The 26,063-nt window shown below is 42.8% G+C and overlaps 4 protein-coding genes across 10 annotated transcripts; 2 read left to right on the plus strand and 2 right to left on the minus strand.

Annotated features, from left to right (window-relative positions):
• Positions 1–590: 590 nt before the first annotated feature.
• Positions 591–14,930, plus strand: supt5h (SPT5 homolog, DSIF elongation factor subunit). 4 transcript variants are annotated; one of them, XM_076976319.1, is made up of 30 exons: positions 591–748; positions 1,182–1,284; positions 1,850–2,009; positions 2,147–2,212; positions 3,211–3,225; positions 4,375–4,444; positions 4,538–4,606; positions 4,791–4,856; positions 4,964–4,994; positions 5,081–5,149; positions 5,399–5,650; positions 5,766–5,855; positions 5,956–6,026; positions 6,149–6,254; positions 6,345–6,438; positions 6,551–6,687; positions 6,779–6,934; positions 7,144–7,290; positions 7,454–7,600; positions 7,840–7,965; positions 9,274–9,358; positions 9,521–9,637; positions 9,763–9,865; positions 10,400–10,527; positions 10,614–10,719; positions 10,868–11,026; positions 11,113–11,281; positions 11,808–12,011; positions 14,205–14,300; positions 14,560–14,930. In XM_076976319.1, exons 2-30 carry the CDS (start codon positions 1,204–1,206, stop codon positions 14,698–14,700), a joined length of 3,261 nt encoding a protein of 1,086 aa, XP_076832434.1. In that variant the 5' UTR covers positions 591–748; positions 1,182–1,203; the 3' UTR covers positions 14,701–14,930. The 4 variants fall into 4 exon arrangements, with proteins under 4 accessions (XP_076832434.1, XP_076832433.1, XP_076832435.1 ...); XM_076976318.1 differs by having other exon boundaries at positions 1,185–1,284; XM_076976320.1 differs by having other exon boundaries at positions 1,185–1,284; positions 3,214–3,225.
• Positions 14,931–15,026: 96 nt separating this feature from the next.
• rnaset2l (ribonuclease T2, like) lies at positions 15,027–18,718 on the minus strand. Of its 4 annotated transcripts, none has more exons than XM_076976324.1 (11): positions 18,301–18,718; positions 17,712–18,092; positions 17,471–17,567; positions 16,498–16,555; positions 16,319–16,386; positions 16,163–16,220; positions 16,015–16,082; positions 15,736–15,849; positions 15,593–15,641; positions 15,439–15,513; positions 15,027–15,254 (listed from the first exon to the last, which is right to left on the minus strand). In XM_076976324.1, exons 2-11 carry the CDS (start codon positions 17,743–17,745, stop codon positions 15,060–15,062), a joined length of 816 nt encoding a protein of 271 aa, XP_076832439.1. In that variant the 5' UTR covers positions 17,746–18,092; positions 18,301–18,718; the 3' UTR covers positions 15,027–15,059. The 4 variants fall into 4 exon arrangements, with proteins under 4 accessions (XP_076832439.1, XP_076832438.1, XP_076832437.1 ...); XM_076976323.1 differs by having other exon boundaries at positions 17,712–18,106; XM_076976322.1 differs by having other exon boundaries at positions 17,712–18,718.
• A 561-nt stretch (positions 18,719–19,279) lies between these two features.
• cox7a1 (cytochrome c oxidase subunit 7A1) lies at positions 19,280–21,782 on the plus strand. Its single transcript, XM_076976327.1, has 4 exons — positions 19,280–19,431; positions 21,058–21,144; positions 21,376–21,460; positions 21,587–21,782. Exons 1-4 carry the CDS (start codon positions 19,351–19,353, stop codon positions 21,646–21,648), a joined length of 315 nt encoding a protein of 104 aa, XP_076832442.1. The 5' UTR covers positions 19,280–19,350; the 3' UTR covers positions 21,649–21,782.
• Positions 20,494–25,697, minus strand: chp2 (calcineurin-like EF-hand protein 2). The gene is made up of 7 exons (XM_076976326.1): positions 25,486–25,697; positions 25,022–25,094; positions 24,800–24,880; positions 24,148–24,272; positions 23,953–24,014; positions 23,518–23,640; positions 20,494–23,278 (listed from the first exon to the last, which is right to left on the minus strand). The coding sequence occupies exons 1-7, from the start codon at positions 25,550–25,552 to the stop codon at positions 23,225–23,227; spliced, it is 585 nt and encodes a 194-aa protein (XP_076832441.1). The 5' UTR covers positions 25,553–25,697; the 3' UTR covers positions 20,494–23,224.
• Between the last annotated feature and the right edge of the window lie 366 nt (positions 25,698–26,063).

Raw genomic sequence — 26,063 nt, forward strand, 5'->3', positions numbered from 1 at the left:
TTCTTAACACAATGCGGTAGAATTAATTGCATTTGCTCATCAAATGTTAAAAGGGCAATGCAGTCTGGAGTTGTTCAAAAGTGTCTCCAGGGCACCCAAGATCTCCGTGACACCACCTTGGCCTGAGAAGAAAAGGGAGCCCTAAAAGCTTAAGGATGCCAAAACCAAATTCAGGAGAGCAGTTTGTTCACTAATGAATTGAATCCACTAGCTTAAACATAAATCCTACTGAAGTTTAGCTGTAAGGCAGCGGACAGAAATCCAGCTCTTTCTACTTGTGAGTGTCTTCTTTTAACAATGCTTCTTTCTCCATTACTAGTTCTGCCTTGATAGGGAGAGTCAAAAGCAAATGAGAAATTGTAACAAAATGTATAGAATATCCTAGTTAATATAGAATACGTACAGAATACGTATAGAATGTAGGTAGTGTTCGGCTGACATTTCAGTTAACGAAATGTAACTGTTGGTTGAGATCGTGAAGGAAATTTTAACAAATACGTTCCGCTAAGTTTTACTTGTTCGTCGGACGACGTTTCACAAACGTGCGTCTAACTCGCAGTACTTCTCCCAATACACGTGGCTGCGCTGTTCTACTTCCGGTTCCGCTGTGTCAACACCGGAAGAAGATTCAGAAAAAAGTCACCGCTCTCTGGACGAGAAGTAAAACAACAGCAACACAAGAAGACGCCGCTGGCCTACAACTGTGTGGTTTGCTTGCTTTTGTTCACCAAGCACGTCCTCCGCGAAGGTACGACTCTCGCCCAGTTGTAGTGAGTGTAAAAGGTTTTAAATCCGCGCGTATGGTTAAAATGTTGTGTTGTGTTGCTAGGCTAGTGTGCTAGGCTAGCGCTCCTACTTCCTTGTCGGGTTTACCGTCATTTTTTAAAAGCAACAAATGTGTTTTCATAGATGTAGATAATGTTTTAAAATAAGATGATAACAGGTTATGGAGTTGTGAACTGCTGTGCTGTGCTACGCGGACTCTTATTCACACTAGCTAACAGTAGGCCTTAAGGCTAGCTGTGCTAACTATATCGGTTCAATCTTGCGCACGCGTTTGATTTAACGGATGATTATTTCACCAAAACTCGGTAAATTCGCTCCTTCGTCTGACTAACATGGTGTCTGAAGGTCTCCTGCTGGCTGGTTTATAGAGGTCTCCTGCCGTTGCCTTTGGTTAGCAGGTTTACACACGGTGGTGCGATGTCTGACAGCGAGGACAGTGATTTTTCGGACAACCAGAGTGATCGGAGCAGCGAGGCTGAAGAGGTGGAGGAGAATGAGGTACAGAGTGTGTTACATTAACCTTAGATTACAATAACCTTAGATTACAATAACCTTAGATTACAATAACCTTAGATTACAATAACCTTAGATTACACTAACATTAGATTACATTCACCTTAGATCATTTCACACTGTCAGTGATGCTCTGTGTGTCTGTCTGACTCAGTTACATGTACATCAATCAATCAAATTTTATTTATATAGCGCTTTTTACAACAGTTGTTGTCACAAAGCAGCTTTACAAGTGCCGAGTCCTAGACCCCAGTGAGCAAGCCAAAGGCGACAGTGGCAAGGAAAAACTCCCTAGTTTTTTGCATGAGGAAGAAACCTTGAGAGGATCCAAGACTCGGGGGGGGGGGGGGGGGGGACCCATGTGTGGCCAGAGAGTGAATGGTTTAATGTTGGTGTTTCAGTGTGTTGTTTCCTTCTGTTCTTGTACCACGTTCATTTAATAAAGGGGTTTTGTTGATGCTAATGGTTACAGTACGGATTCTCAACCTTCTCTGCAAAGCAAATGTAATCCGGTGAGGTATTTTTTAATTAAGTGGAATATTCTTTGAAGGAGGAGGAAGGCCCAGGAAGCGTTGCTGGTAGTGACAAAGCAGAGGAAGAGGGAGAGGACTTGGAGGAAGATGAAGAAGAGTATGATGAAGAGGAAGAGGAGGATGACGACAGGCCAAGAAAGAAACCACGGCACGGAGGCTTCATCCTGGACGAAGCCGGTAAAAACATCACCAGTTCCACCACTTTCCATCACACGCCATGACATGTTAATTGTTGTTTTATAATATTAATTATCATGAAATTATAAGACAACTATTGTTGTGTAGCTAATGTTTTATACCTGTTTCTTGACTAGATGTGGACGATGAGTATGAAGATGAGGATCAGTGGGAAGAAGGAGCAGAGGACATTTTGGAGAAAGGTGAGCGTTTCAGAAAGGCACTTGGAAGATTTAAAGTTTCTCCTTTAGATGTTCCTATTAGATTAGATTAATACTTGTGTGTGTGTGTGTGTGTATATATTCCGGTACTATTTGGGTGGTATATAGAAAATATTGGCATGTGTAATAAGGCTTAGTCTTAGATATCAGTATGGTTAAAAAAATGATTGATTTGTGTATAAGTTGGCATGCTATATATCCAGATATACATAGAGAGCAGTGAACAATGTGGCATCTATTACCAAGTTGTAATGACAGTAAATTTGTGGCTTTTAAATTTAGTATTACTTAACTGGTGCTATTTTTTATTGTGCTCTCTGTGCTCATAATTCTTTGTCTCTTGTGCATGCCTTCTTCAGTTAACGGTAAACCAACTCCAGATTTATCTGACCTTTATTTTCTTTATCTTAATGACCTCTCATCATTTCCTCATATTATATAAAATCCCATCCCATACCCATACTATGTAGCCTGTATAACACATGTCTGTGGTGTTTGAAATTGTTTTGCTAATGTTTCATTTGCACATTTTCTGATCAAGGAGCATGGATGGCAAATACACGCTTTGGTCTTTCTCTTCAGACCAGGAGGTTGTTCATAGATTTAGTTCTAACTTAAATAAAGTTTTACTATTTATGAATTTAAAGTTCTTGGCTAATCTCTCAAGGGGGACCAATTGTGATAATTTGCCTGAAATTGCTCCTTTAAAAATATAGTTAGCTCCTCTCTTGAGCAGAATTCACATGCTTATTGTATTGCATCAGCTAACAATAACACGACATTGACATGACATTGTTTCCATCTCTAAAATAAACACCTTGTAGTGCCTGCTCAGTACTGACGTCTCCCCCCTTTTTCTTTCTTTTTCATTTTGCATTGTTTCTGTGAATGATCTGTGCCCTTGACTGCAATTGCTGTGTGCACATGACATTGTATTATGGCTCATCTTCCTCCTTCTCCACATCTACGCTGGACTTAAGCAGAGGAGGCTGAAGGTACGTGCTTGGTTCCTCTGATCTACATGCACTTGGTCTCTCGGTAGCTCAGAGGTGGTGTGTGTTTGTGTGTTCCTGCCAGTGTAAGCACGCTCATAGAGGCTCGGTGCTGTTAGATGAGGTGACACCATCATATGTGTGGTACGTTGGCATCGGTTTCTGAGTACAATCAAAATTCAGTGCTTAAGTGAGCAACTTCTTGTTTAATTTAAAACCCACATGGTTACGGTGGCCCAGAGAATCAAATCTCAGTGGCATTTAAGAAACCGACAAAAGTCAAGATTTCATGTACAGTGAGGCAGAAAACAGGTATTACCTGAAAACATAAATTTACATAAATGAAGCACTTAAGATAATCAACAGTTTTGGCTGTGGGGGAAAATGTAAATGTTGTACCACTGAAACATTGACATCATGCTAGCGTTAATCCACAACACAACGGCATTACCTGAAACAAAAAGCTAAAGCACATATTTGATGTCACTGCTCAAATGGCCAGAAGTGCTTGATTTTAGTGTAAAGTGCTGTATATTAAACATTCAAAAGAAGCAGCTGAGGATTGTGGGAGAAAGGCACCGCAAGCTGTAAGGTTAACACTATTTAGAAAGAAAGGTGAGTGTTTTGCTCATTTAGAGCAAGAGTGTAATTTCAGCAGCAGTGGGCACTTTGCTCACTCTTCTAACATTGTGTTCACACATTTGTATGGAATATGTCAATCACCTGCATCACTTGGGTTGTGAGTGACCTCAAGTGCTACTTTAAAAAATATGTTTTTTGTTTGTTTTTGTTAGATGCATTTGTAGTGTTAATTTAATGTTTGTTTAATAAAATTTTCCCTACATATGCAGTATTTTTAAATGGTTAATTTTTTGCATGTGCTTTTTTTTTGTTTTATGTCTGAAAATGTATTCTGCCTTAGAGAATTTGTGTTTTCACTTAATTTGGGTTTGTATGTACTGCTTAATGAAATTCCTTCACTAATGCTGTTGAGATTTAAGTCACAGCCACCATGTTATCCTGTAAAAGTTGCAAAGTTTTGTGACAAGAGCATAAAGATGCTAGAAATACGTAAACACATCACAGACACCATGAGTCCTGTGTACAGTTTTAATTGCATTAATCGAAACTTCATCCATTTCCTCTTATCAGTTTCCAACCTGGAGCACGTGGCTCTCGATGAGGACCACTCTGGTTCCCGCCGATTGCAGAACCTCTGGAGGTAAGAGGGTCCGGCTGCAGCTCTAATTAGCATCTGGACACTACGGGACTCGTCAGAGATCTGAACGTTATTTTTTTATTTCCTCTGTTCCAGAGATTCCAGGGAGGAAGCGTTGGGAGAGTACTACATGAGGAAATACGCCAAATCTTCAGGGGGGGAACAGTATGTTTCCAGTTTATTACTTATTTACAGAAATGATGCAACCATTTGGGGAGGGGGGGGGTTTACTATTGAATTAACTATTGTACAATTCCTCTCTTATGTTTGTGCTAAGCTATTTTTAGAAAAAAAAGTTGCGTTGTGGTCTTGAACATGCCTTTGTTAACATGAGCTCATTTTCTCGTAGTTTCTTTGGGGGTTCGGAGGATCTTTCTGATGACATAACTCAGCAGCAGCTGCTCCCCGGTGTCAAGTAGGTTCAGCCGCTGGTTAATTCACGAAGTTAATTCTCAAAGAAGGTTGAACCAAGTTCTACCTTCTGTGTCGGAGTGCGTGACCAAAAATGCCGTCTGTTTCCAGGGATCCAAATTTGTGGACTGTGAAGTGTAAGGTAAGTCGGGTCCTGGAGTACACGTGCAGAGCCCAAAATGGGCAGATGTTCCATCGAGTTTGGTTGTTCATGATGTTTCTGTTCAGATTGGGGAGGAGCGTGCTACCGCCATCGCACTGATGAGGAAGTTCATCGCGTATCAATGCACCGACACAGTACGCTATTGAGTCCCCATGTCACCCTTTCTTTATCCACCATCTTCTATCAAAACAGACAAGACAGTTGTTGTCATTTGTAGTTATTCAGTACATGTCTGGTGTTCATAATGACCTTGTAAGGTCCTGTCCCTCTTGCAACAGTGAACAGTTTATGATTGGAGCGTGTGCTGTTTTGTTCTCCAGAGCATCGTTCTTAAGAGTTATGATTGATTTCATTTCTTTCCCCCACCATCTACCTCCACACAGCCCCTTCAAATCAAATCAGTCGTGGCCCCTGAGCACGTGAAGGGTTATATCTACATCGAGGCATACAAACAGACCCATGTCAAGTCGGCCATCGAGGGAGTTGGCAACTTGCGAATGGGCTTCTGGAACCAACAAATGGTGCCCATTAAGGAGATGACCGATGTCCTTAAAGTGGTAAAAGAAGTGACTAATCTCAAACCCAAATCCTGGGTTCGCCTTAAGAGAGGCCTGTACAAGGATGATATTGCTCAGGTGGGTCAAGTTTGATTACGATGCATAGACAATAAAATGGGTCTGGATCTCAGACTCTACCGGCATTGTTGAATATTTGTTGTTATTTGTTACATGAAATCTGTTCTTGTTTTAGGTTGACTATGTGGAACCAAGCCAAAATACAATATCTCTGAAGATGATTCCTCGGATTGACCTGGACAGAATCAAAGCGAGGATGAGCATGGTGAGAAGAACGTTTGTTTGTTGTTTATCCTTGCACCACCTTCCTATGACATCAAAAAGACGTTTCCTGACCATAAGCTCTTCTTTCTAAACGCTTACAGAAAGACTGGTTTGCAAAGAGAAAGAAGTTTAAGAGACCAGCGCAACGACTCTTCGATGCCGAGAAGATCAGGTGAGGTTCAGGTTCCTTACGTTTACTTGTGGAGGATGTGATGCATTAGACTCTTTGGTTTGAGTGTGAGATTTCTCGTTTGCTCTCCACCAAGTGTGTATGATTGTGTATGTTCTCCTCAGGTCTCTTGGCGGGGAGGTCAGTCACGATGGAGATTTCATGATCTTTGAAGGCAACCGCTACAGTCGCAAAGGGTTCCTGTTCAAAAGCTTTGCCATGTCTGCTGTGGTAAGAGCCATCCTGGTCTCACCCTCCTCTCAACCGCAACGCTGCGGCAAGGTTGTCTCCAGCTCATCTGTTGTTCTCACCTGTCGACAGATCACAGATGGAGTGAAGCCAACGCTCTCCGAACTGGAGAAGTTTGAGGATCAGCCTGAAGGCATAGACCTGGAGGTGGTCACAGAAACAACAGGTTCTGTCAAAATTAAAAACGTGACGTGCGTGAGATAACGAGAGAGAGACGCAGCTGACGCTGCTTGGCACGTGCGTGAAGGAGAGGGTTTCACACGCATCTGTGTGTGCAGGTAAAGAGCGGGAACACAACCTCCAGGCAGGAGACAACGTGGAGGTGTGCGAAGGGGAGTTGATCAACCTTCAAGGGAAAATCCTGAGTGTTGATGGCAACAAGATAACCATCATGCCCAAACACGAGGATCTGAAGGTGCTCACCACATGGAGTAATGTGCTCTTAACACATTTGTCTTGAAGTCCTCTACGTTTAGAACATCTTGAAATCCATTTTGTGTCTTCAGGATCCTTTAGAGTTCCCTGCTCATGAGCTGAGGAAGTATTTCCGCATGGGCGACCACGTGAAGGTCATCGCTGGCCGCTACGAGGGCGACACGGGACTCATCGTGCGCGTGGAAGAGAACTTTGTTATTCTTTTCTCTGACCTTACTATGCACGAGGTAATCATAATCACTTCAGTGGTTTACTACTGTCACACCGTTATGGATTGAGTTCACCGTTAACGATTAGAAGGGTTAGGGTTCATATTGTGCCCTTGGTACTACTTAAGACTTGAGACTCACCCAGCTGTTCAGTGCTGGGGTGTATTGGGTATTGAATGACCGAACCGTGTGGGTGTGTGTGTGCTTGCCTACATCGTTTGTTCCAGCTTAAAGTCTTACCCCGGGACCTGCAGCTGTGCTCAGAGACTGCTTCAGGGGTGGACGCAGGGGGCCAGCACGAGTGGGGTGAGCTGGTGCAGCTCGACCCTCAGACTGTGGGGGTCATCGTCCGCCTAGAGAGGGAGACCTTCCAGGTAGTCAGAAGAACCTCTTGACCTTTAGCTCATGGGTGGCTCCATAGGGCATCGTTTTAGTGGCGTGGGACTGGAGCCACGTGAGCTGACGTTTGTGTGTGTGTGTGTGTGTGTGTGTGTGTGTGTGTGTGTGTGTGTGTGTGTGTGTGTGTGGTGTCGCCAGGTTCTCAACATGCATGGGAAGGTGCTGACGGTCCGGCACCAGGCGGTGAATCGGCGAAAGGACAACCGCTTCGCTGTGGCTCTGGACTCTGAGCAGAACAATATACACGTGAAGGACATCGTTAAAGTCATAGACGGGCCGCATTCGGTACGCAAGGACCGTTCAACCCTCTTGTCGTTGGGCCACAGTGTACAGAGCGTGCTTAGTAGCTGTAAGACAAGTATAAGCCAGTTTCATTCTGTAGATTTTTCAATCGTGTGTGTGTGTGTGTGTGTGTGTGTGTGTGTGTGTGTGTGTGTGTGTGTGTGTGTGTGTGTGTGTGTGTGTGTGTGTGTGTGTGTGTGTGTGTGTGTGTGTGTGTGTGTGTGTTTGCGTTTGCTTGGCAGGGCCGTGAGGGGGAAATTCGGCATCTCTTCAGGGGGTTTGCTTTCCTTCACTGTAAGAAACTGGTTGAAAATGGCGGCATGTTTGTCTGCAAGACCCGCCATCTTGTCCTGGCTGGTGGATCAAAGGTACGGGGAATGTGTGTTCTTGTTCTGCTAGTCTAACCTTCCACTGGGTGTTTTCTCAGCCGGTTCCCCTCCAGTCTGTGGGTGTGTGCTGGTTTGGTTTGGTTTGTTGGTGATCAGTTTTATTTTATCTGGCTAGTAGCTCTAACGGCTCGTGCTAAAGGCGTAATTGTTGCGAACGGAGGGAACACAGCCAAATACTACTGGCACACTACTTAGATGTTGAAATATTCTCCAATAAAATGACACACACATTTATATATGCATAGTTATGTGCAAAAAGTAGACAGCCAATTAAATATTTAGTTCTTTGTTGATAAATATGAACAAATATTTGAAAAACATCTTGATTAAATATGAATATATGGGGGGGGGGATCTATGTGTATAAATAAATGTGATGTAGTTGCCTTTGTAAAAAATGAAAATTTAGCAGAAAAATTATATAAATGTCTACCAGAAAAAAGTTAGCCGCCATTTTGCCATAACCTCAGTTAGATTTGTCCTGTAGCCAAACACCTAACATGGACTAGAAGAAGAGATTCACTCCTCCATGTATGACTCTTGCAGCTATGTGTGGTTTATGTGGTTTCTTTCATGCACATCCTGTTTCACAGCATCTCAGTACAATTAAGATCACAGCTTTGACCCGGCCGTTCCAGAACTCTCCGGTTCTTTCTTACTGGAATGCTGTGGGTGACTGACATGTTGCATGATCCTCCCCATTTCTGCTTTTGGACGTTTTTAGCCGAACGGTCTCACGTTTTCCCTCAAGCACACTGATACGAAGAATTCATAGCACTCTACGATGGAGATCTCACAAGGTCCTGCTGCAGCAAAGCAGCGAACATTTTAGCATTGTAGGAGACTCACCTTGGGCTCTGTTCTTGGGCTGAACTTGCAAGCTTAGCCTGACCTGAACAGCTTAGCAGTTGTTTTAAATGTTCTCCACTTCTAAATCGTTGTCCGGACTCATATGTAAAACTCGTGCACATCTACAACTTTCTCAAAGGCTGCAAAACTCTCTTGAGTCTCACCGTGGTGATGCATCTCGCTACAACAAACCAAACGAATGTATGCGGTTTAAAGAAGACCATCTCCTCCGAAGTCCCGTATAACAATAACTATATATATATATATATATATATATATATATATATAATTTTTTTAATTAAATTGCATTTCTAATAGTTGTTTTAAAAATTATTTTTAAAAGACATTTGTTCCGTTTTATTTGGTGAATTTTATTACAGTTATCAGTGTTGTTTTAATATTAATATTGTATGTGTGTGTGCGTGTGTGTTTCTCCTAGCCGCGGGATGTGACTAATTTCACTATGGGTGGATTTGCTCCCATGAGTCCACGCATTAGCAGTCCCATGCACCCAGGAGGAGGGGGTGGGTGTTGTCTCTCGCAACTGATGAAAATAGTAAATGGAAGCATGAATAGAAAACAAACGGCTCACCCACCATGTGCTTGATCTTGTGATTTACACTGTAAAATGGCTTTAGTCTTTATTCTGAAGTAGATGGGATTGTGTTGGACTCCTTCCGCTTCAGGTCAGATGCAGAGAGGAGGAGGAGGGGGTGGTGGAGGTGGGATGGGGCGTGGCCGTGGAAGACGAGACAACGACCTGATTGGACAGACAGTCCGCATATCTCAAGGACCATACAAGGGTATGCTAATTATAAATGGTTGACTTTGCAGGCCCATTGCATTTGATTAAGGGTCTCCTGAACTGAAGAGCTACTTGACTCGCGTGTGGTTTTTGCCGCTGAGGTTCTGGTCTCTACTTCTTCAGGATACATCGGTGTGGTGAAGGACGCCACCGAGTCAACAGCGAGAGTGGAACTGCATTCAACTTGCCAGACCATATCTGTGGATCGGCAGCGTCTCACCAGTGTGTACGTAAATCACGTTAAAGCACCACGTGTGTGTACGTAAATCACGTTAAAGCACCACGTGTGTGTACGTAATCACGTTAAAGCACCACGTGTGTGTACGTAAATCACGTTAAAGCACCACGTGTGTGTACGTTAATCACGTTAAAGCACCACGTGTGTGTACGTTAATCACGTTAAAGCACCACGTGTGTGTACGTTAATCACGTTAAAGCACCACGTGTGTGTACGTTAATCACGTTAAAGCACCACGTGTGTGTACGTTAATCACGTTAAAGCACCACGTGTGTGTACGTTAATCACGTTAAAGCACCACGTGTGTGTACGTTAATCACGTTAAAGCACCACGTGTGTGTACGTTAATCACGTTAAAGCACCACGTCACGCCCCCAGCAGAGAGGGCTGTGTTCTCACAGCCGGAAATGTTGACGGGGCAGATGGAGAAGGATATTGGAAAACCCCAGGAGCTCGTGAGATGTTTCTTGGTTGATTCCTTACACATAACTTGGAGTGTCTTTCTTCTTTAATCCGATTCAGCGGCGCTAAGAGACACGGTGGAATGACCTCCACTCATGCGCGGACGCCGATGTACGGCTCCCAGACGCCCATGTACGGGTCCGGCTCACGCACGCCCATGTATGGCAGCCAGACGCCACTTCACGATGGTGAGGCGAAGGGACCCGGTTCAGGAAAGTCTTTCCTTCCGCCGTGTGGGTGTGCGTGTCTTCCACAGACGTCTCTGTCGTTACAGGGAGCCGCACACCTCATTACGGTTCTCAGACCCCGTTACACGACGGGAGCAGGACGCCGGGACAGAGCGGAGCCTGGGACCCCAACAACCCCAACACGCCGTCACGGTAGGAGACAGAGACTCGCCTGGGCCAGCGCACACACTCGCGCGCACACACACACCACATCACTCTTTGATGAAAGATTTGCGTTGACTCGGACGGTACTGTGGGCCGTTTGCTTTTAACCTCCACGCAATCCCTTTTTTCTTAACAGGCCAGATGACGATTACGAGTTCGGCTACGACGACGAGCCCTCTCCGTCTCCTCAGGGCTACGGGGGGACCCCTAATCCCCAGACCCCTGGATACCCAGAAGTGCCGTCCCCGCAGGTCAACCCCCAGTACAACCCTCAGACCCCTGGAACTCCTGCCATGTGAGGAACTCGTTTGGTTTTGTTGTGATCTCGTTCAGCGTACATGGGTATACGGTCTAACCCGAGGCTGCGGGGTTGTTCTCCAGGTACAACACGGACCAGTATTCCCCGTACGCTGCCCCCTCCCCACAGGGTTCCTACCAACCAAGCCCCAGCCCACAGAGCTACCACCAGGTGGCGCCAAGCCCTGTGGGTTACCAGAACACGCACTCTCCGGCCAGCTACCATCCCACTCCGTCCCCCATGGCCTACCAGGTACCCTCACTGCCTGTTGTCACCCTATGAACTGCTGGGCTGCTGTAGGCTGTTGTGTACTGTGTTTAGGCTCTGTAGTTAACCTCAGTGATGTTCCCTTATATCTGATTAGATATGGCCTGTGGTGACTTGTTCTCATTCACTCATACAGTTTCTTACTAACAGTTTGGTCTTGGGTCACTTAATGGGGGAACCCAAGCTGAAGTAGATGATATTTTTTAAGTAGTCTTCTCCACCCTCATCGACTTTTGGAGCAGCGTCTGTTAATCGGAGTCTCTGTACACGAGTGCTGAGGCTAGATTGAAGGTTGGGGGGGGTGTACATTAACATCAGTACAGCCTAAGGTAGCACAAAGCACTAATCCACCGCACCCAGCAATTTGTTTCTGTGCACAACAGTTGTCGCTGGGTGTACGCCCGGTGTTAATCTCCAGCCCTGATCGACTGCTTCGTTATCATTTTGTGCCAGAATAATAAACCGCTCAAAAGGCTTTTTGCGGTTTACGATTTGACTATGCGCCTTGCAGGCGAGTCCGAGCCCCAGTCCGGTAGGGTACAGCCCCATGACGCCCGGAGCGCCATCCCCTGGAGGGTATAACCCACACACCCCCGGCTCCAACATCGACCAGACCTCCAGTGACTGGGTCACCACAGACATCCTGGTGCGCGTGAAGGACACCTTCCTGGACGGAGCAGTTATCAACCAGACCGGCATCATCCGCAGTGTGACCGTAAGTGGCCCTCCTTGTGTGGAATATCCACAAAATGCAGCTGCTGGAAGATCTGTCTGTAGTCGCGTGTTCCTCAGAGCGGGCTTCCTGTTCGTTAATCCTAATGCTGCCACATTCAGACGTCACTATGCAGGCCCTGAAGTGTTGGGTTGGCATATTTGTTACTACTGGAAGAGTTACAATAATGAAGTCCTAGAACAATAAGGCAACAGGCCCTGGGCAATATCATTGAACAGTCCTGATGTTGTGATGAGTCCCGAAGAGTTCTTTCACAAATCTGGGCTCCTCACCAAAAACTATAAACAGCATAGGGGAATATGCACATAAATGGTTATTAAATCAACCTTCTTTAAGTATATGTAGTTTTACTCAAAGGACATTTTTATGTCTGTTCTGGGTATTGTGCATCACTCTTCTTCTCCCAGTTTCAGTGGTTGTCGCGGTAACAGACAGGTGACTGTAATCTTACATTAAACTGTTGAGTTCCTCTGTGCAGATCTAGCCAATGGCCACCTGAAGTCACGACACACGCGCAGCTCACATAAAACAACTTCATTTGCTAATTGTCAGGTTAGCTTGGCCTTTAAATGGGAAATAAAAGTGAATTAAAAACTCATAAAAGTGGCTACAGTTCCGATACATTTTTGCATATAATACATATTCATGACTTAAAGCAGCCAGATTGCACTTTAACCTGATGGTCACAGTTTACATTCTGTTTAAATCAGTACTGAAGTCAACTAGCAAACCTTTCTAGGTTGCTGCATGGGTCAACCCGGTCTAGGTGGAGCCCGTAACAACAATAGCAAGATATGATGACCTGGAGATAGTGACAGTAACCACTGGATGGAATATGACCATGTCCAAGAAAGGACCCACGAATGTCTTATAGACAAGTGTGAAATGGATGGGTATATATTGTATTATATAGTGAAATATGTGATCTGTACAACAAAGATGAACACACCAGACAGACTTCAGGATGGCTGAAAACAAAATGACTAACTCAAGGAGCAATAACTGTCCTGCACCGACCACATACCAAACTAAAAGGCATGTGCTCCCTGTTCTAGCCAAACCCCAACACCACAGAGACAGCAGCCCCACACCTGGTGCGCTATACAAACAAAACAAACGACCTGTGCAAATATTTACACAATAGCGACGGTAGAAAAGGGCAAAGCAGAATCTTTGAAGACACGGAAACACGGTCAAATACCAGAGCGAGCGAAAACGCTCTCGGAAATGCCGATGTGAGGCGGGGCCTCCCAGAGTGTGTGTCCCAGAGTGTGTGTGTCTGTCTCTCTCTCTGTCTCTCTCTCTCTCTCATTGGTGGGTGCTTCTGGGTCTGCGTCCATGGGTCAAGTCAGGGAATACAGGTCAATAGGCAGGAATTCAGGGTTGACCGAAGATCAGTGTGACGTATGACATTTGACATCCATTAGACACGGGGATTACGGAGGATGGGACCAGTACCTGAAACGACACGAGCACACACACACACGCACAAGAGGAAGGTCGTAAAAACCTCACTGCTTCTTCTCACGGGCACCTAAAATGTGGTTTTGCGTTTTGCCTGAGGACCTCCCACCAAACCAGGTGTTGTAAGTGAAGCAACCACCACTTAATGAATGACTAAGTATCATAGAGAACATGATTTATTGTGTTACTTATGGGAATCTTTTCCTCTGGGATGGCGTAACCTATCTAAGCTTAGCACCATAGCCACAATATTACAGGGACTGGCACGTACCCACATTAGCAGAGCACTTAAAGCAGGGACACCCCTCCACACCCCAAATGATGAGAGTTTCTTGATTTCTCATTTGAAATTGTGGTATTGGCCTGCTGTCAGTCACAGTAAAGCTGTGGTGTTGCTTTTTGGTGTCTGCTTTTAAAAGGCATGTTTATTTTATTGTTATTAGCCTATATTAGCGTAATGAGAACCGCATAAACTGAACCGACATGATCAACCACTTTTTTTTTTTTTGATACAGGGACTCGTAATTGCATCGACTTTTACTTCATGTAAAGTTTGTGTATTTATATGTTTGGGGAAGGTGAACTGGTGAGAATCTGATGGAGTTTAGGTTCAAGTCACTCAAGGAGGTCAATTTATTTATTCGGCAATGTTATACCTTCCTGAGATCTGATGCCTGTGTGTGTGTGTGTGTGTGTGTGTGTGGTACGCAGGGAGGGATGTGCTCTGTGTTCCTGCAGGACACCGAGAAGGTGGTCAGCATCTCGAGTGAACACCTGGAGCCTGTGACACCCACCAAAAACAACAAGGTCCTGCCCTCGCAGTCTGCATATTATCAACCAGAGCGTTTTGTGTTTGTTTGTTTGTTGTTTTTTTTTTGGGGGGGGGGGGGGGGGGTTATAAGGAAACGTGATCACATCGGACCCTCGCGTTGTGTTTTTAAGCTACAGGACACACCATGCTTGCTTTAGTTGAATGATGTCGATCCTCTTGTTGTTCAACCATTGGCTGTCGAGCGTGTTCGGCAGACCTCGTGCTAACCCTGTGGTGTGTTGGTGTGGCCTGTAGGTCAAGGTGATTCTGGGAGAGGACAGAGAAGCCACAGGTGTCCTCCTCAGCATCGACGGAGAGGACGGCATCGTCCGGATGGAACTGGACGAGCAGCTAAAGATCCTCAATCTCCGCTTCCTTGGCAAGCTGGAAGTGTGAGCAGATGTCCTCTACGAACACACCCTAGCAGCCGCACCGACAGCAAAGTCCTTTTGTTTGTAGTTTTGATTTCCATCATAGCTTTATTACATATCACAGGGTCATTGCATTTTACAGTACATTTTTTTGTTTGTTTGTTTGTTTGTTTTAGTGGATGTGATGTCCATCTGGTGTAGAAGCTTGCTTATGAGCAGATTGGCTCCATGTCAATAAAATGTGAAATTTGCAAAGCCCTGCTAAATTATTTCAAAACAAAGATTCCTGCAGTCTACATTCTCATGTTGTAGCTAACATTAATGCTCATCTGGGTTATCTGAATCAATCATAATACCACACAGAACACTTGACCAGTGTCACTCTCAGTCGCAGGGGTGGTCAGGATGCACATGGTCTATTGGGAAGTAATAAATGGTGGTGTTCACGGGGCAGGGATGTCCTGAAGACGTGTTTGTGGCCTTAGCAAACGTCAGTGTCTGTTTCCTCTCCTCTTTATGGCAACCGAGAGTCACATTCTTAGAGATGTAGATCTTTAACTGCACCCATATCTCTCGATCCTGAATTCAAAGGGAAGAATATTTTTGCCATATTCATTAATTCATTACTTTGAGAAATGAGACTGACCACCACTCTGAGCCCAACATCAACTCACAGCTCTGTGACTGGAAGACAGCTTGAAAGATTTCTGTAAATGAGACTAATGACCCAAAAGGAGATGTTTAGGTTGGCTCGTTCACTCACCTTCTCATCTTTCACACACTGAAGCACAGAGCTGTCACCGAGAAGTGGGGCCAGTGCTCTGTGCAGGTCATCAATCTAAAACCACAGAGACCGGGAGCTGTATTTCCTGACAGGCCCAGAATATAAAGCTACTGGACTGAAGTGGTCACAGTACCTTATACGAGGTGTCGCAGGAAGGAACGACGCCTGCGTCTGTCAAAGCACTACGCAAAAGAGGAAACGAGAGCTAACACACGGTCCATATGGTCCCGGAGGTGCGTTACAGAACGAGGCAGGCAGCTGTACTGGGGCCTTTACCTGTCGATGTCGAAGAGCACTCTCAGCTTGAGCGAGGTCCTGAAGTAGTGTGGTGGAGAGCCCAAGTTCTCTACGCAGGCTGCACATGTGCCATGCTTATACCATTCATCCTTCCTGCCAACAAACATCCATCGTAAGCACTTAATCATTGCAAATTCAAATGTATTTTTTTTTGGTGTTGTTAAAAGCTGGTCATCACCAAAAGGTCAAATACAGAGACAACCTGTAAGAGGTGGTGTGTAAGGGGTCGTTCGGGACAGAGCAGGACTCCAGAATTACCAGAACGTGAAGGCACTCCTTGTTTTCACCAGTGATGGCCACAGTTGAGAAAGTTCAGGTTCCAACTCCTAGCAAAAAAAGAAGAAAATAAAGTGTCTCATGCTTAAGTAGTTGTAAAGTTTCAGTGGTTAAGTTAAATGTTAATTACCTGCAGATGGGAGTGATATATTCTCCAACAAGAACAGCAGCTGTGAGCGTGCAGAGGCCTAAGAAACATGAGCAGAAGAAGAAAGGAACGTGTATTGGATCAAGCTGAACACTGAATTGTGCAACTGATGGAGTAAATGGATTTGCGTTTCATCACCACAGGCCATGAATTGTCCACTTCTCAATACTCTGTGGTATCCTGCAGATGTTTTTGGCGTTGAGACTCTGTGAGGATTAAGTGGTGACAAACGCCAATACATTTGTTAAGCAGAGACATTAAATAGAGTATGCATGAAGATTTTCAAAGACATTCTCACTGCTGTATACGTGACTCACCAAACAAAAGCTTCCAGGCCACTGAAGGGTTAATATCATGCATGTCCAGTTACAAGAGCTATTAAGACAAAGTTAAGACACTAAGTAAAAAGTCATCCTTTAATTTCTGTTGTCTTTCAGAAACATCCACTATAACCTACATCTGTTGTCAGGCACAGTTTCTTAGATATTGTCCCACTCTTCTGATGGGACGCAGTCTATGAGCACAGATCTACAGGTGTTGCCTTCTCTCCTCCCACATGTTACACGCACGTGGTTAAGTACTCCATCAGTACTCCGTCAGTACTCCGTCAGTACTCCTGTATCTTGTGCACTTACAGTGGCGCTGAAGCCACGTCCACACAGCTCCACGTCTCTGCGTTGTTCACAGTGCTCTGTGAACTAGCTAACAGGAGGCGTTTCTAACATAAGCAAAACAAAAGCTTCCTCACTGGTTTGCCCAGGTGTTTAACCTCATCCAGTTTCATGTTCAAAATAATAATCTACAACCACAAGCATGAAAGCACCAAATCTTTGGCTTACTGTGTTAGTGATGAATATTTAGGTATAGAACATATACCATAGATAGAACATATTAATCTGTGATGATGCTACTTTCAGGTACCCGTCTTCTGATGCCCCAGCTTCGCTGTTTGTTAATGTGCTGAAATATGCCCATGCAAGTTGTGACATGTTATCTGTTCATCAAGTCTTATCACAACATATAAATGTTCATTTAGAGTGTGGTTATTATAGACACATAGAAACAAGCAAAGTGTACAGTATGTGCAGGAAATGTAACGAAGACAGTGGAATGCATTGTTTTAGAATTCTTTTGATGACTAACATCTGGTGTACATTTGTGATTGCACAAAATCTGAAATCTGTACATTTTCTAGTGAATGATAATCATGCATTATCTTCTGTCACCACAATGAACAGAATAAGGTAGTAATAATAATATAAAGTAATAATAAGAATAAGGTAAGCTTACTGGCTTGTGTCACTGGTGTTGTCCTGGGCTTGATCCAATGTGAGAACCCATCCAACCAGTAACACAGAGGAACAAGTCAAGATAATTGAGATTTTACCTGAAACACACATCAACACAGGCAAGAAGAACAACTCAGTAGAATAATGAAGGTAGCAAACAAAGTTTTTACAGAGTTCAGGGAATGTGTGGTGCTATTTTTTGGTGGATTTTGTTTGGAGAACCGCTGAGAATGAATACTTACACCCGTCCATGATGATGCTGCTGTTGAGAAACATCTCACATCCATGTGAGACTCAGATGAGAGTTCCCCTTTTCAGTAAACACAGCAAAGCAGAAGCAAAAGGAAACAACCACAGGTGGAATGGGCCCTTCTTTAAATCTCCGTAGAAGAAAGGGTGGGGGTACTAAAACACTAAATCAGAGTGTACGGCTCGTTTACACTGGCTTTAGTGTTTTTGTCTGGATGCAAATCCAGTTTATCTATTTATTGAAAACTTAAATAGCATTTGGAAGTTTCAAAGTGTATATTTGTGTTATATTGTGTTAAATACTGTATGTAGACACATTTGCATGTGTTCTCTTTAACCAGCTTCCTGAGTTAACCCCTATAAAGCTTTTCCGTCTTGAAGAAATTGTCTCATGTTAAGTAGAGATAGAGAGAGAGAGAGAGAGAGAGAGAGAGAGAGAGATTGTAAAGCTTCTTTGTGACAACAACTGTTATAAACAGTGCAATATACATTTTGATTGATTAAAAATTATAGTCAAGTACACAATGTTTCAAGAGAGGCGTTTTAATATCTCTACACATCTTAGAAACTACAGTTACTCACCTGGAATCTTCTACGATATCCATCAGGTGCATCCACACTTTTGACTGGTACTTAGCAGTTATATTTATCAAACATAACATTTTGAATTTTTTTTTCACAATGATTAATGCACTACATAGCTTCAGTCACTTTTCAGATGAAGACAGTACATCATATGTTTACAAAATGAAATGTTCTCTGTAATAAAAGCACTAATTATGTCAGAAGCTATTAATCATGCTGTATTAAAGTGTCGTTCTAGATACATGAAGGACTTTCAGCTTAATCTATCCTACAGAAGTTTGATTACATTCACTTCCCTCTGCCAAACCACATGACTCACATTTCTGCAAGTTAATTCCAATCCTATTTTCCAGTTACAGAAGGAAAGGTAAACAGTAGGATATTGTACATGTCATGGCAAATTGAGTCTCTTTATGAATTCCTTTTGATTGAAAAACTCATTGAAAGAGACATAACACAGATTGGAATATGTTTATTCTCTATCTGTTAGTCCAGATCCAAACAAAGCATAAAACAAGATTTAAAACTGGTTTAAACAAGTGATGATTCAGAATTGCCACTGCAATTTTTTCCAAGTCCTGGTTTAATCCATGTCTGGGAAACCATTTACATTTACATGTAAGACGTTTGGCAGACGCCCTTATCCAGAGTGACTTACAAAGTGCTTGGCATCTGTTCACAGAATTCATCCTAGATAGTAGCACAGATAGTTCCGAATTCAAGATACCTTTGAATACCTACAATTGCAAACATAGGCTTAAAGCAACAGGACTTAAAAACAGACACTCAGAAGAATTGTAAATAAACACAGGAACTACACAAAACAATGTTAAGAACAAGTGCTATTGTATATTTCTAAAAGTTTATAGACTTATAACACTGTAGCAGTAACACTGTGACATTTAAATCATTACTAGAAACTATGCTTACGTTTGTGACATTTAAAAAACTTCTATATTTACTGGCTGTGTGCTTCCCGGTTGTGTACAGAGTTTGACCTCTCCTGTCTGCCGTACTTGGCTCTTGATCAGAATTGCAGGGCTATGTATGTGCGTCCTTGTATGGCCCCTGTCTGAAGAGTTAGAGAAGAGTTCACAGAGACCAGCGTCGGACATGAGACACTTACTGGTAAATACCTCTGCATATTTCAAACAAATCTCATAATTTTTGCCTACAGAAAGGTTTGATGTGTAATTTTATAAAAGGATTTTAAACAGAAGGAGGGGAATTGATTTGGAATGAGAAGTACTTTATATAACACGACAATAACAACCACACTGACCTCTGATGCACTTGTGTCTTAGGTGAATTTTTCCAAAAACAAGATAATTGGCATTTTAGGCTCTTATGTTACAAAAGTTTTATCAGGTTCTGGATATAGTAAGTAAAAAAGAAAAAGCCACAAGATTCTAAAGTGCTGGATTACTGCAGGTCAGAAATATCCTGTGTCAACTGATATGGAGCTGCTTTGTGAGGGAGCACCGTTTCAGAAGGCTGTCGTCTGTAGAAATATGTCTTAAATCAAGCAAAATTCATTGCATATTTTCTGTAAATCTTTCCCCGTATAGAGAAGATAACAACGCAGTGTGTATATACCTTCACTGTTTAGAAAGCGTAAAAGCAGGTCACGTCATTGTCACATGTTCCGGGCCAAGCGTGTGTGCATGTAGCACTGCACATACGCTGCACTCCACCCCCTATCAGTTAACTGCGTTCTGATTGGTCTGTTCTACACTGTTACACAATCCTAACTGGCTAAAATCAAATGCTACTCCAATTTCAGTTGAACATTTGACCTTGGGAACCAGTGGGGTAAACCTACAGTCATGACCCAAACAGTCCAGCATGCAACTAAGATCATGCTTGTAATAATACTGCATTTATATTGGTTTCTGTAAACTTAATGTGGCCATTTTTTTTTGGGGGGGGGGGGGGGGGGGGGGCAAGTTGTATCATGTACAACTTTACAGTATGAAGGACTATCTTCCCCTGTTATTTTGAGAAAGTCGTAACAGTTTTCAGGACAGCAGAATTAATTCTGTAAGGGATGAGTTCCTCCTTAAATCCCAGGGATCACGCAAATCGATTAATGACGCTAAAGCACGCAAAAAACAAGAAACACACCTCACATTAACAGGGTTTTCTGTGGCTTGCAGGTTTCATAGTAGGTGCAATTAATTTTTAGTCCCCTGAAATCTGAATAAAATGGCCTTAGTGCCCAGGGTTTACCCACTTTTTCAAACCCAACGTTTTACATTACAGAGCTAAAAATGGCTCACTGTCTAAATATTAATGTGTCAGTAGGTGTGGAAATGAAAGAGCAGCAAGAGAACTGATCGCTCAGTGTGTAGTGGGGTCTCATATCTGTGAGCACAATCTGCTCCTGAGGAAAACGTATTAACTGGAATGATCTCAAAGACCTGCGAGATGAATTTAAAGTGTTCCTAGTTACTTCGCATACGTTGTAAGCTCCCAAATGTCTTCGGATGTTTTCTAAATTTGTATAGTTGTAAGGGCTAACCTTTAATATTCAGAATAACTTGCACTTGGCCCTGGTGCTATGGAAGTTAAACTTAATCTTCTTAATCAGGATTAAGCAGATAAAGTGGCACTGAGTGCATTTAAACAGGAGGATGAGGCTAGATGTTGTCTTAATAAATTTCATCACCAGATATATATGTATTATGATATATTTGTGTTCACAACAGTTTATATGAGTGTGTGTGTGTGTGTGTGTGTACGCACGTGTCACAGGGCCTTCAGCGGGTGGCCTCACAGGCCTTCAGCACAACAGCCAGGCAGCTGAGGAACAAGGTTCCAGACAACCAGAAGATCTTCCAGGTGAGGAGCTCAAAGTACAGAAGAGAGACAACGGGGCCCAACACAGCACTGGTCACTTCATAACCACCTGTAGACACACTTTCATGGAACTCAGTGGGTTTGAATTAGGACACGGAAGGATGCACCTGAGACTGTTCTACATAAACGAGAGAGCACACACACACACACACACACACACACACACACACACTCACACACACACACGGCACTTATCCATCATGTGCTTTTCAGGCGGACAATGGTCTCCCGGTCCACATCAAAGGCGGAACCACCGATGTTCTTCTGTACCGTTTAACCATGACTCTCACTGTTGTCGGTAAAGTAGTGCTCACACACGTACACACACACCAAAGACACTGCATCAAATCTGCTGCTTAGTACGAACATCCCCTTGAATATTTCTGAATCTGTCCTTCCAACATCATGTCTTTTCTCTGTTTAGGTACCGGGTTTTCATTGTACTGGCTCCTGGTGGCCTCTATGCCCAGGGGCAAAGCCAGCTGAAGCCGCGGACCCCACACCAGCAAAGCCACTGGTACAAATTCAACTGAATTCACTTCCATATTGTACAAATACAATTCTGCTTAAAGGGAAAATGTATAGGGTGTATAAAATAAACCTCGACTGTGTGACTCTTTCTTAAACTAGTTTTGGAGTTTTTTAAACACCTTTGCTCTGAGTTGGTGTGAAAGCAACATACGGTGTCTTCCACAGCAGTCAGTTTCCGTCTTTAGGGGTGACTTCACTGCCACCTTGTGGCAAAAGTGAGTCTATACACGAGATTTGAAAAAATCCAGTTCAACCAACAGAGCTTAATTTCTGAGTAAATAAGATAAATAAGTGGTGGGATAATGTTGCATTTAACCTCATAAAAGAGATCGAAAGGTTTAATTTTATAATCTGATCCAATTACAAAACCAATTTAAAAGGACACACATTTTTATTATTGTAACAGTTAATACAAAATCAAAAACAATTTCAGAAACATGCTTGCTGAAGCTGGCTTTGTTGGATTCCATCAAGCTTTTTCTATATTAAACACAGAAGTCCACTGTTTTAACTCAATAGAAAAACTCAAAGTTCCAGGAGTTAAAAATGCTATTTGCGTAGCCTGCATTATATCAATTAGACTAATATTATCAAAAGAGCAATATTTAGTGTAAATAGCTTTTAAATGTGAATACATCTGATATACAGCTATTAAACTGGAGGCTGTACTGATGAATAATTGAACAACCGATCAACAATATTCAGCACAGATGAATAAGGACCTCCATCTTTCATGTTAACCGTGGAGGTTTTAATTACATTCAGTATATCAATATCCATTATATCCAGTCATTTTCATCTTAGTGGTTTTAAAAAAATTACATTTTTCATATTCATTCACTTACTAATAATTAATGTTAGAAGACCTGTAAATTCATTTGGTCTCAAATTCATCCATTACTATTAGTATAAATATATATTCATATTTAGTTTCTTAATTAATTATTACCTTGAATTCATCATACGACTGTCAATTTGCACTCTTTGAGGTCAGAGTCTTGTACAAGACCTGCAGGTTTACTGCATCTGGTATATATGCAGTGGAAAGATCCTGGTATACAGCTTATACAGCTTATATACTCTATATAGTTTATATACTCTAGTGTGTTCCCCAGTAGTTACATGCAGTAGCTGAATAAACATATTCCAGTTGCATAAAAAGCATAGTCACAAGAGTCAAGCGTTGTCACAGTAAAGCCAGGTACAGAAAGTTAAATTTATTTAATCATCCAAGCTGTCTTTTCTAAATACTGCATCTCTGTCTGCCCAACTTTGTTCACTTCTAAGTGTCTCTCAGCTCAGGCCCCGGGCCCCGAGCCCCAGGTCTACACAATCATTCTTTTGCAGTAAACATTTCACTTTTCTTTTTGCACGGTAAACATAAAAGGTCGCAAGAATGATGTGAGTTCTGAGAGAGGCACTTAACGATGGGAGTGGTGGGACACGCTTCTGAAGACTCCGGCCCGTTGGGGGCGCTGTGCAATAATACTGAACTTCCTTGGTGCTCTACTGCTGTGCTGGAGCTCGGTGACTAGCGCAGGAAACGGATGCTCATCTTGTGTTCAATGTTGACCTTTTCCAGAGACTAAAGCAAAACAGGAGGACACCAAATCTTACGATGCTTATGAGTTATGGACTTCCAAAGAAAGAAAATAAAACCAGGCTGCCTGAATGTATAAAACCAAGTTGCCTTCAGCATTAATGAAACTGTATGTTCATTGCAAACATACATGCAAATCCAGTCAACCGTGCAAGTGTGTGAAATTTAACAGCTACAGATTTTTTTTTTTTTATTTGCGGACATTACGCCAGAATTCGTGTTACCTTGCGGAACTCGTCGAAGGATATGGCGTCGTCTCTGTCCAGGTCTGCCTCCTGAATGGCACGTTCAGCTATGCTCTCCAGCTGTTCCTCCGTTACCTGCTTCTCCAGCATGGCCCGTAGAACCTGCCAGTCATGTCAGCTGACACTTATTTACGACAGAACTCTGAATCAGCTGCATGTGTATTACAGATATGAGTTAGAATATGAGCAGGAGCTTATGACGAGCTTATGATGAGCTTATGATGAGCTTAAGGAGCAGATGCATTTCTCTGCTTACTGCAACCACAACAGAAGAGTGTTGTTGTATAGCCTTATGAAATCTAAATAAGGAATTATATATAAACCAGACAGGCCTTAAAAAGCAAACCATCAAGCACAATAACACAACTGGTATGAGAAAAATACAAACTGATACAACACACACTATACACTAACCTGTAAAAGCTCTTGTCTGGAAATCTTGCCATCCTTGTCCTGATCATATAACTGGAAAATAACTATCATATAACCAATGAGTTTACATGAGATCATGATCTATACTTACAAGAAGACAGAAGTATCAATTACGTTACGACTCTTAGTATAGTAAAGGTAAAATGCAGGCATTATTCCAAAGCACTGTGAACATACATTTGAGTTTGTTATTCCTGCTGTTAATGTGTTCTGGTGAGTTGGGATCTTTGGAACGAATCTTGTCATCCGGACGAAAATGTGCCAAGATCCTCACAAAGGATGGGAAGTCCAACACTTCCTGTCTGACAGTGATATTATTTCATTTACACCCAAGCATTTTGCCCAAGGAAGCACTGTGTATATGTTATTGTAGGAGCTGTTACAAGCAGTTTGTGAAAAGTCTGTGTCATATTTAATTTCTTAAAATTAATTTGTTAATGACATTACAGAATTATATCTTGACATTAATAACGAACTTATATTTTTTAGGTAGCACCTCATGCACCTCTAACTAAAATGAAATATAAGTGATTCTGCTAGGTGTCCTAAGGGTGCCAATAACCACTAGGCCTATAAATAATCGTAATGGCACATTTTACAGTACATTGTTTCTGGTGGTGGTGGTGGAAAGACTCCAGATTAGTCCCGGTGGGTATTGGGGGGCAGTAGAGTGTTCAGTAGTGTGACTGACTCTGGAAATAAGTTGTTGTGAAATAATCTTGTGTCTTGGTTTTGTTTGCTATCTTCAAATGTCTTTTAAGAGGCACTGGAACGCTCCTATTACATCCTGACTAAACTTGACTAAACGACTATGAGAAGATGCTCTTACCCCGAAGAGAAGAAGGCGCCTATTATTCTGTCATTAATAGGATTCGTGGCCAGCTCCTTAATGGCTCCAAAATCCTGTGGACTTAAACGAAATTGGTTTGATGAGACCCATTTTGCTATTTTGAATCGAATTTCATTAATGCATTTTAAAACGTGACGTGTTCGAATAACGTTTTATGAATAATGCCGTTTTAAAAAATCGGATGCTGAAATCATTCTTTACCAAAGATGACCTTTCTTGTCTTTGTCCAGAGTTGTGTAACGGTCATACAGGCGCACAATATGTGCAGGACTGACTGTAAGAGGCACATGGTATTGATCACTCACACTGCCTCACACAGGGCCACACAAATGAAATCTAATCAAAGTCAATCACTAATCAACTGAGCACGCGGTACCGTGCGGCGACCTTTTGTGCACATGGATTTACATCGTTTGCACTAAAGCCAGAGAAAGCTAGTGCAACTATGGCACATGCAACTGTGATATTTCTGCAAGCAACATACGCTTAGGCACCGCTAACTGCTAAGCATAACCTGTGTCCACAGAAAGGCATTTGTGCACGAAACATTTGTGAGGGCGTTTGCGGGGTGTGAATGTGTCCGAGTCCTCCAGACGTCAGATAAGATGTAAACAACTACAGAAATAAACACAGGCGAGGTAAACACAATCAAAACAACTACTTACAACCAGTCTCCTGAATCAACACCTCCGCGTTTGGAATATTTGATATGGTGGAGTTTGTCGAACCCATTTCATATTCGTTATTTTGTTATGCCATATATCGAGAATATTACCAAAACATATCAGACTCAGAGAATCTAACGATTTGACCACAGGACACAGTTTGGATCCTGCGGACGTTCCGAGCTTGAGTTCGCTGAGCGACGTGAAATCCGACCAATCAGCGCGGGCGTCCAGGTCAACGTCACCCATACTTTCCAACAGAGGCCCAGTCATGCTAATAGAGCCTCCATTCAATACATTAATTCATACATTTGCATTCATCTGCTCATGAAGAAATGCTAAAACAGAAATATTCAAAATCACAGCAGGCTCTCGAGTATTCTGGATTTCACCGCGTGAATCCATTAATCAGAATAGCATTTAAACAATATGTTTAATTAATTATTCATGAACTATTACCAAGCCCCCAGTCAGTCAAATCAAGCATTTCAAGTCAAGTCAGGTTTGAGTTAACTGTCACTTGTCCACATGGATCACATTGGAATGGGGCGTTGTTCCTTCTTGCCTGCGGTGCAGCG

The sequence above is a fragment of the Brachyhypopomus gauderio genome, chromosome 16 (assembly GCF_052324685.1).
Source record: "Brachyhypopomus gauderio isolate BG-103 chromosome 16, BGAUD_0.2, whole genome shotgun sequence".
NCBI lineage: Eukaryota > Metazoa > Chordata > Actinopteri > Gymnotiformes > Hypopomidae > Brachyhypopomus > Brachyhypopomus gauderio.

What these genes read in the sequence shown, in the direction of transcription:
- supt5h (XM_076976319.1), top strand. Translation starts at nt 1,204, where the DNA reads ATGTCTGACAGCGAGGACAGTGATTTTTCGGACAACCAGAGTGATCGG. An exon ending in TCAAAGCGAGGATGAGCATG is followed by an intron (nt 5,856 to 5,955) that starts GTGAGAAGAACG and finishes AAACGCTTACAG; the next exon opens with AAAGACTGGTTTGCAAAGAG. An exon ending in GCTTTGCCATGTCTGCTGTG is followed by an intron (nt 6,255 to 6,344) that starts GTAAGAGCCATC and finishes ACCTGTCGACAG; the next exon opens with ATCACAGATGGAGTGAAGCC.
- chp2 (XM_076976326.1), bottom strand. Translation starts at nt 25,552, where the DNA reads ATGGGTTCGACAAACTCCACCATATCAAATATTCCAAACGCGGAGGTG. An exon ending in GTTGATTCAGGAGACTGGTT is followed by an intron (nt 25,095 to 25,485) that starts GTAAGTAGTTGT and finishes TGCCTCTTACAG; the next exon opens with TCAGTCCTGCACATATTGTG. An exon ending in GACAAGAAAGGTCATCTTTG is followed by an intron (nt 24,881 to 25,021) that starts GTAAAGAATGAT and finishes ATTTCGTTTAAG; the next exon opens with TCCACAGGATTTTGGAGCCA.
- cox7a1 (XM_076976327.1), top strand. Translation starts at nt 19,351, where the DNA reads ATGTGCGTCCTTGTATGGCCCCTGTCTGAAGAGTTAGAGAAGAGTTCA. An exon ending in ACAACCAGAAGATCTTCCAG is followed by an intron (nt 21,145 to 21,375) that starts GTGAGGAGCTCA and finishes TGTGCTTTTCAG; the next exon opens with GCGGACAATGGTCTCCCGGT. An exon ending in CATGACTCTCACTGTTGTCG is followed by an intron (nt 21,461 to 21,586) that starts GTAAAGTAGTGC and finishes TTCTCTGTTTAG; the next exon opens with GTACCGGGTTTTCATTGTAC.
- rnaset2l (XM_076976324.1), bottom strand. Translation starts at nt 17,745, where the DNA reads ATGTTTCTCAACAGCAGCATCATCATGGACGGGT. An exon ending in GTGCTCTTCGACATCGACAG is followed by an intron (nt 15,642 to 15,735) that starts GTAAAGGCCCCA and finishes TCTTTTGCGTAG; the next exon opens with TGCTTTGACAGACGCAGGCG. An exon ending in AGTGTGTGAAAGATGAGAAG is followed by an intron (nt 15,255 to 15,438) that starts GTGAGTGAACGA and finishes CTTTGAATTCAG; the next exon opens with GATCGAGAGATATGGGTGCA.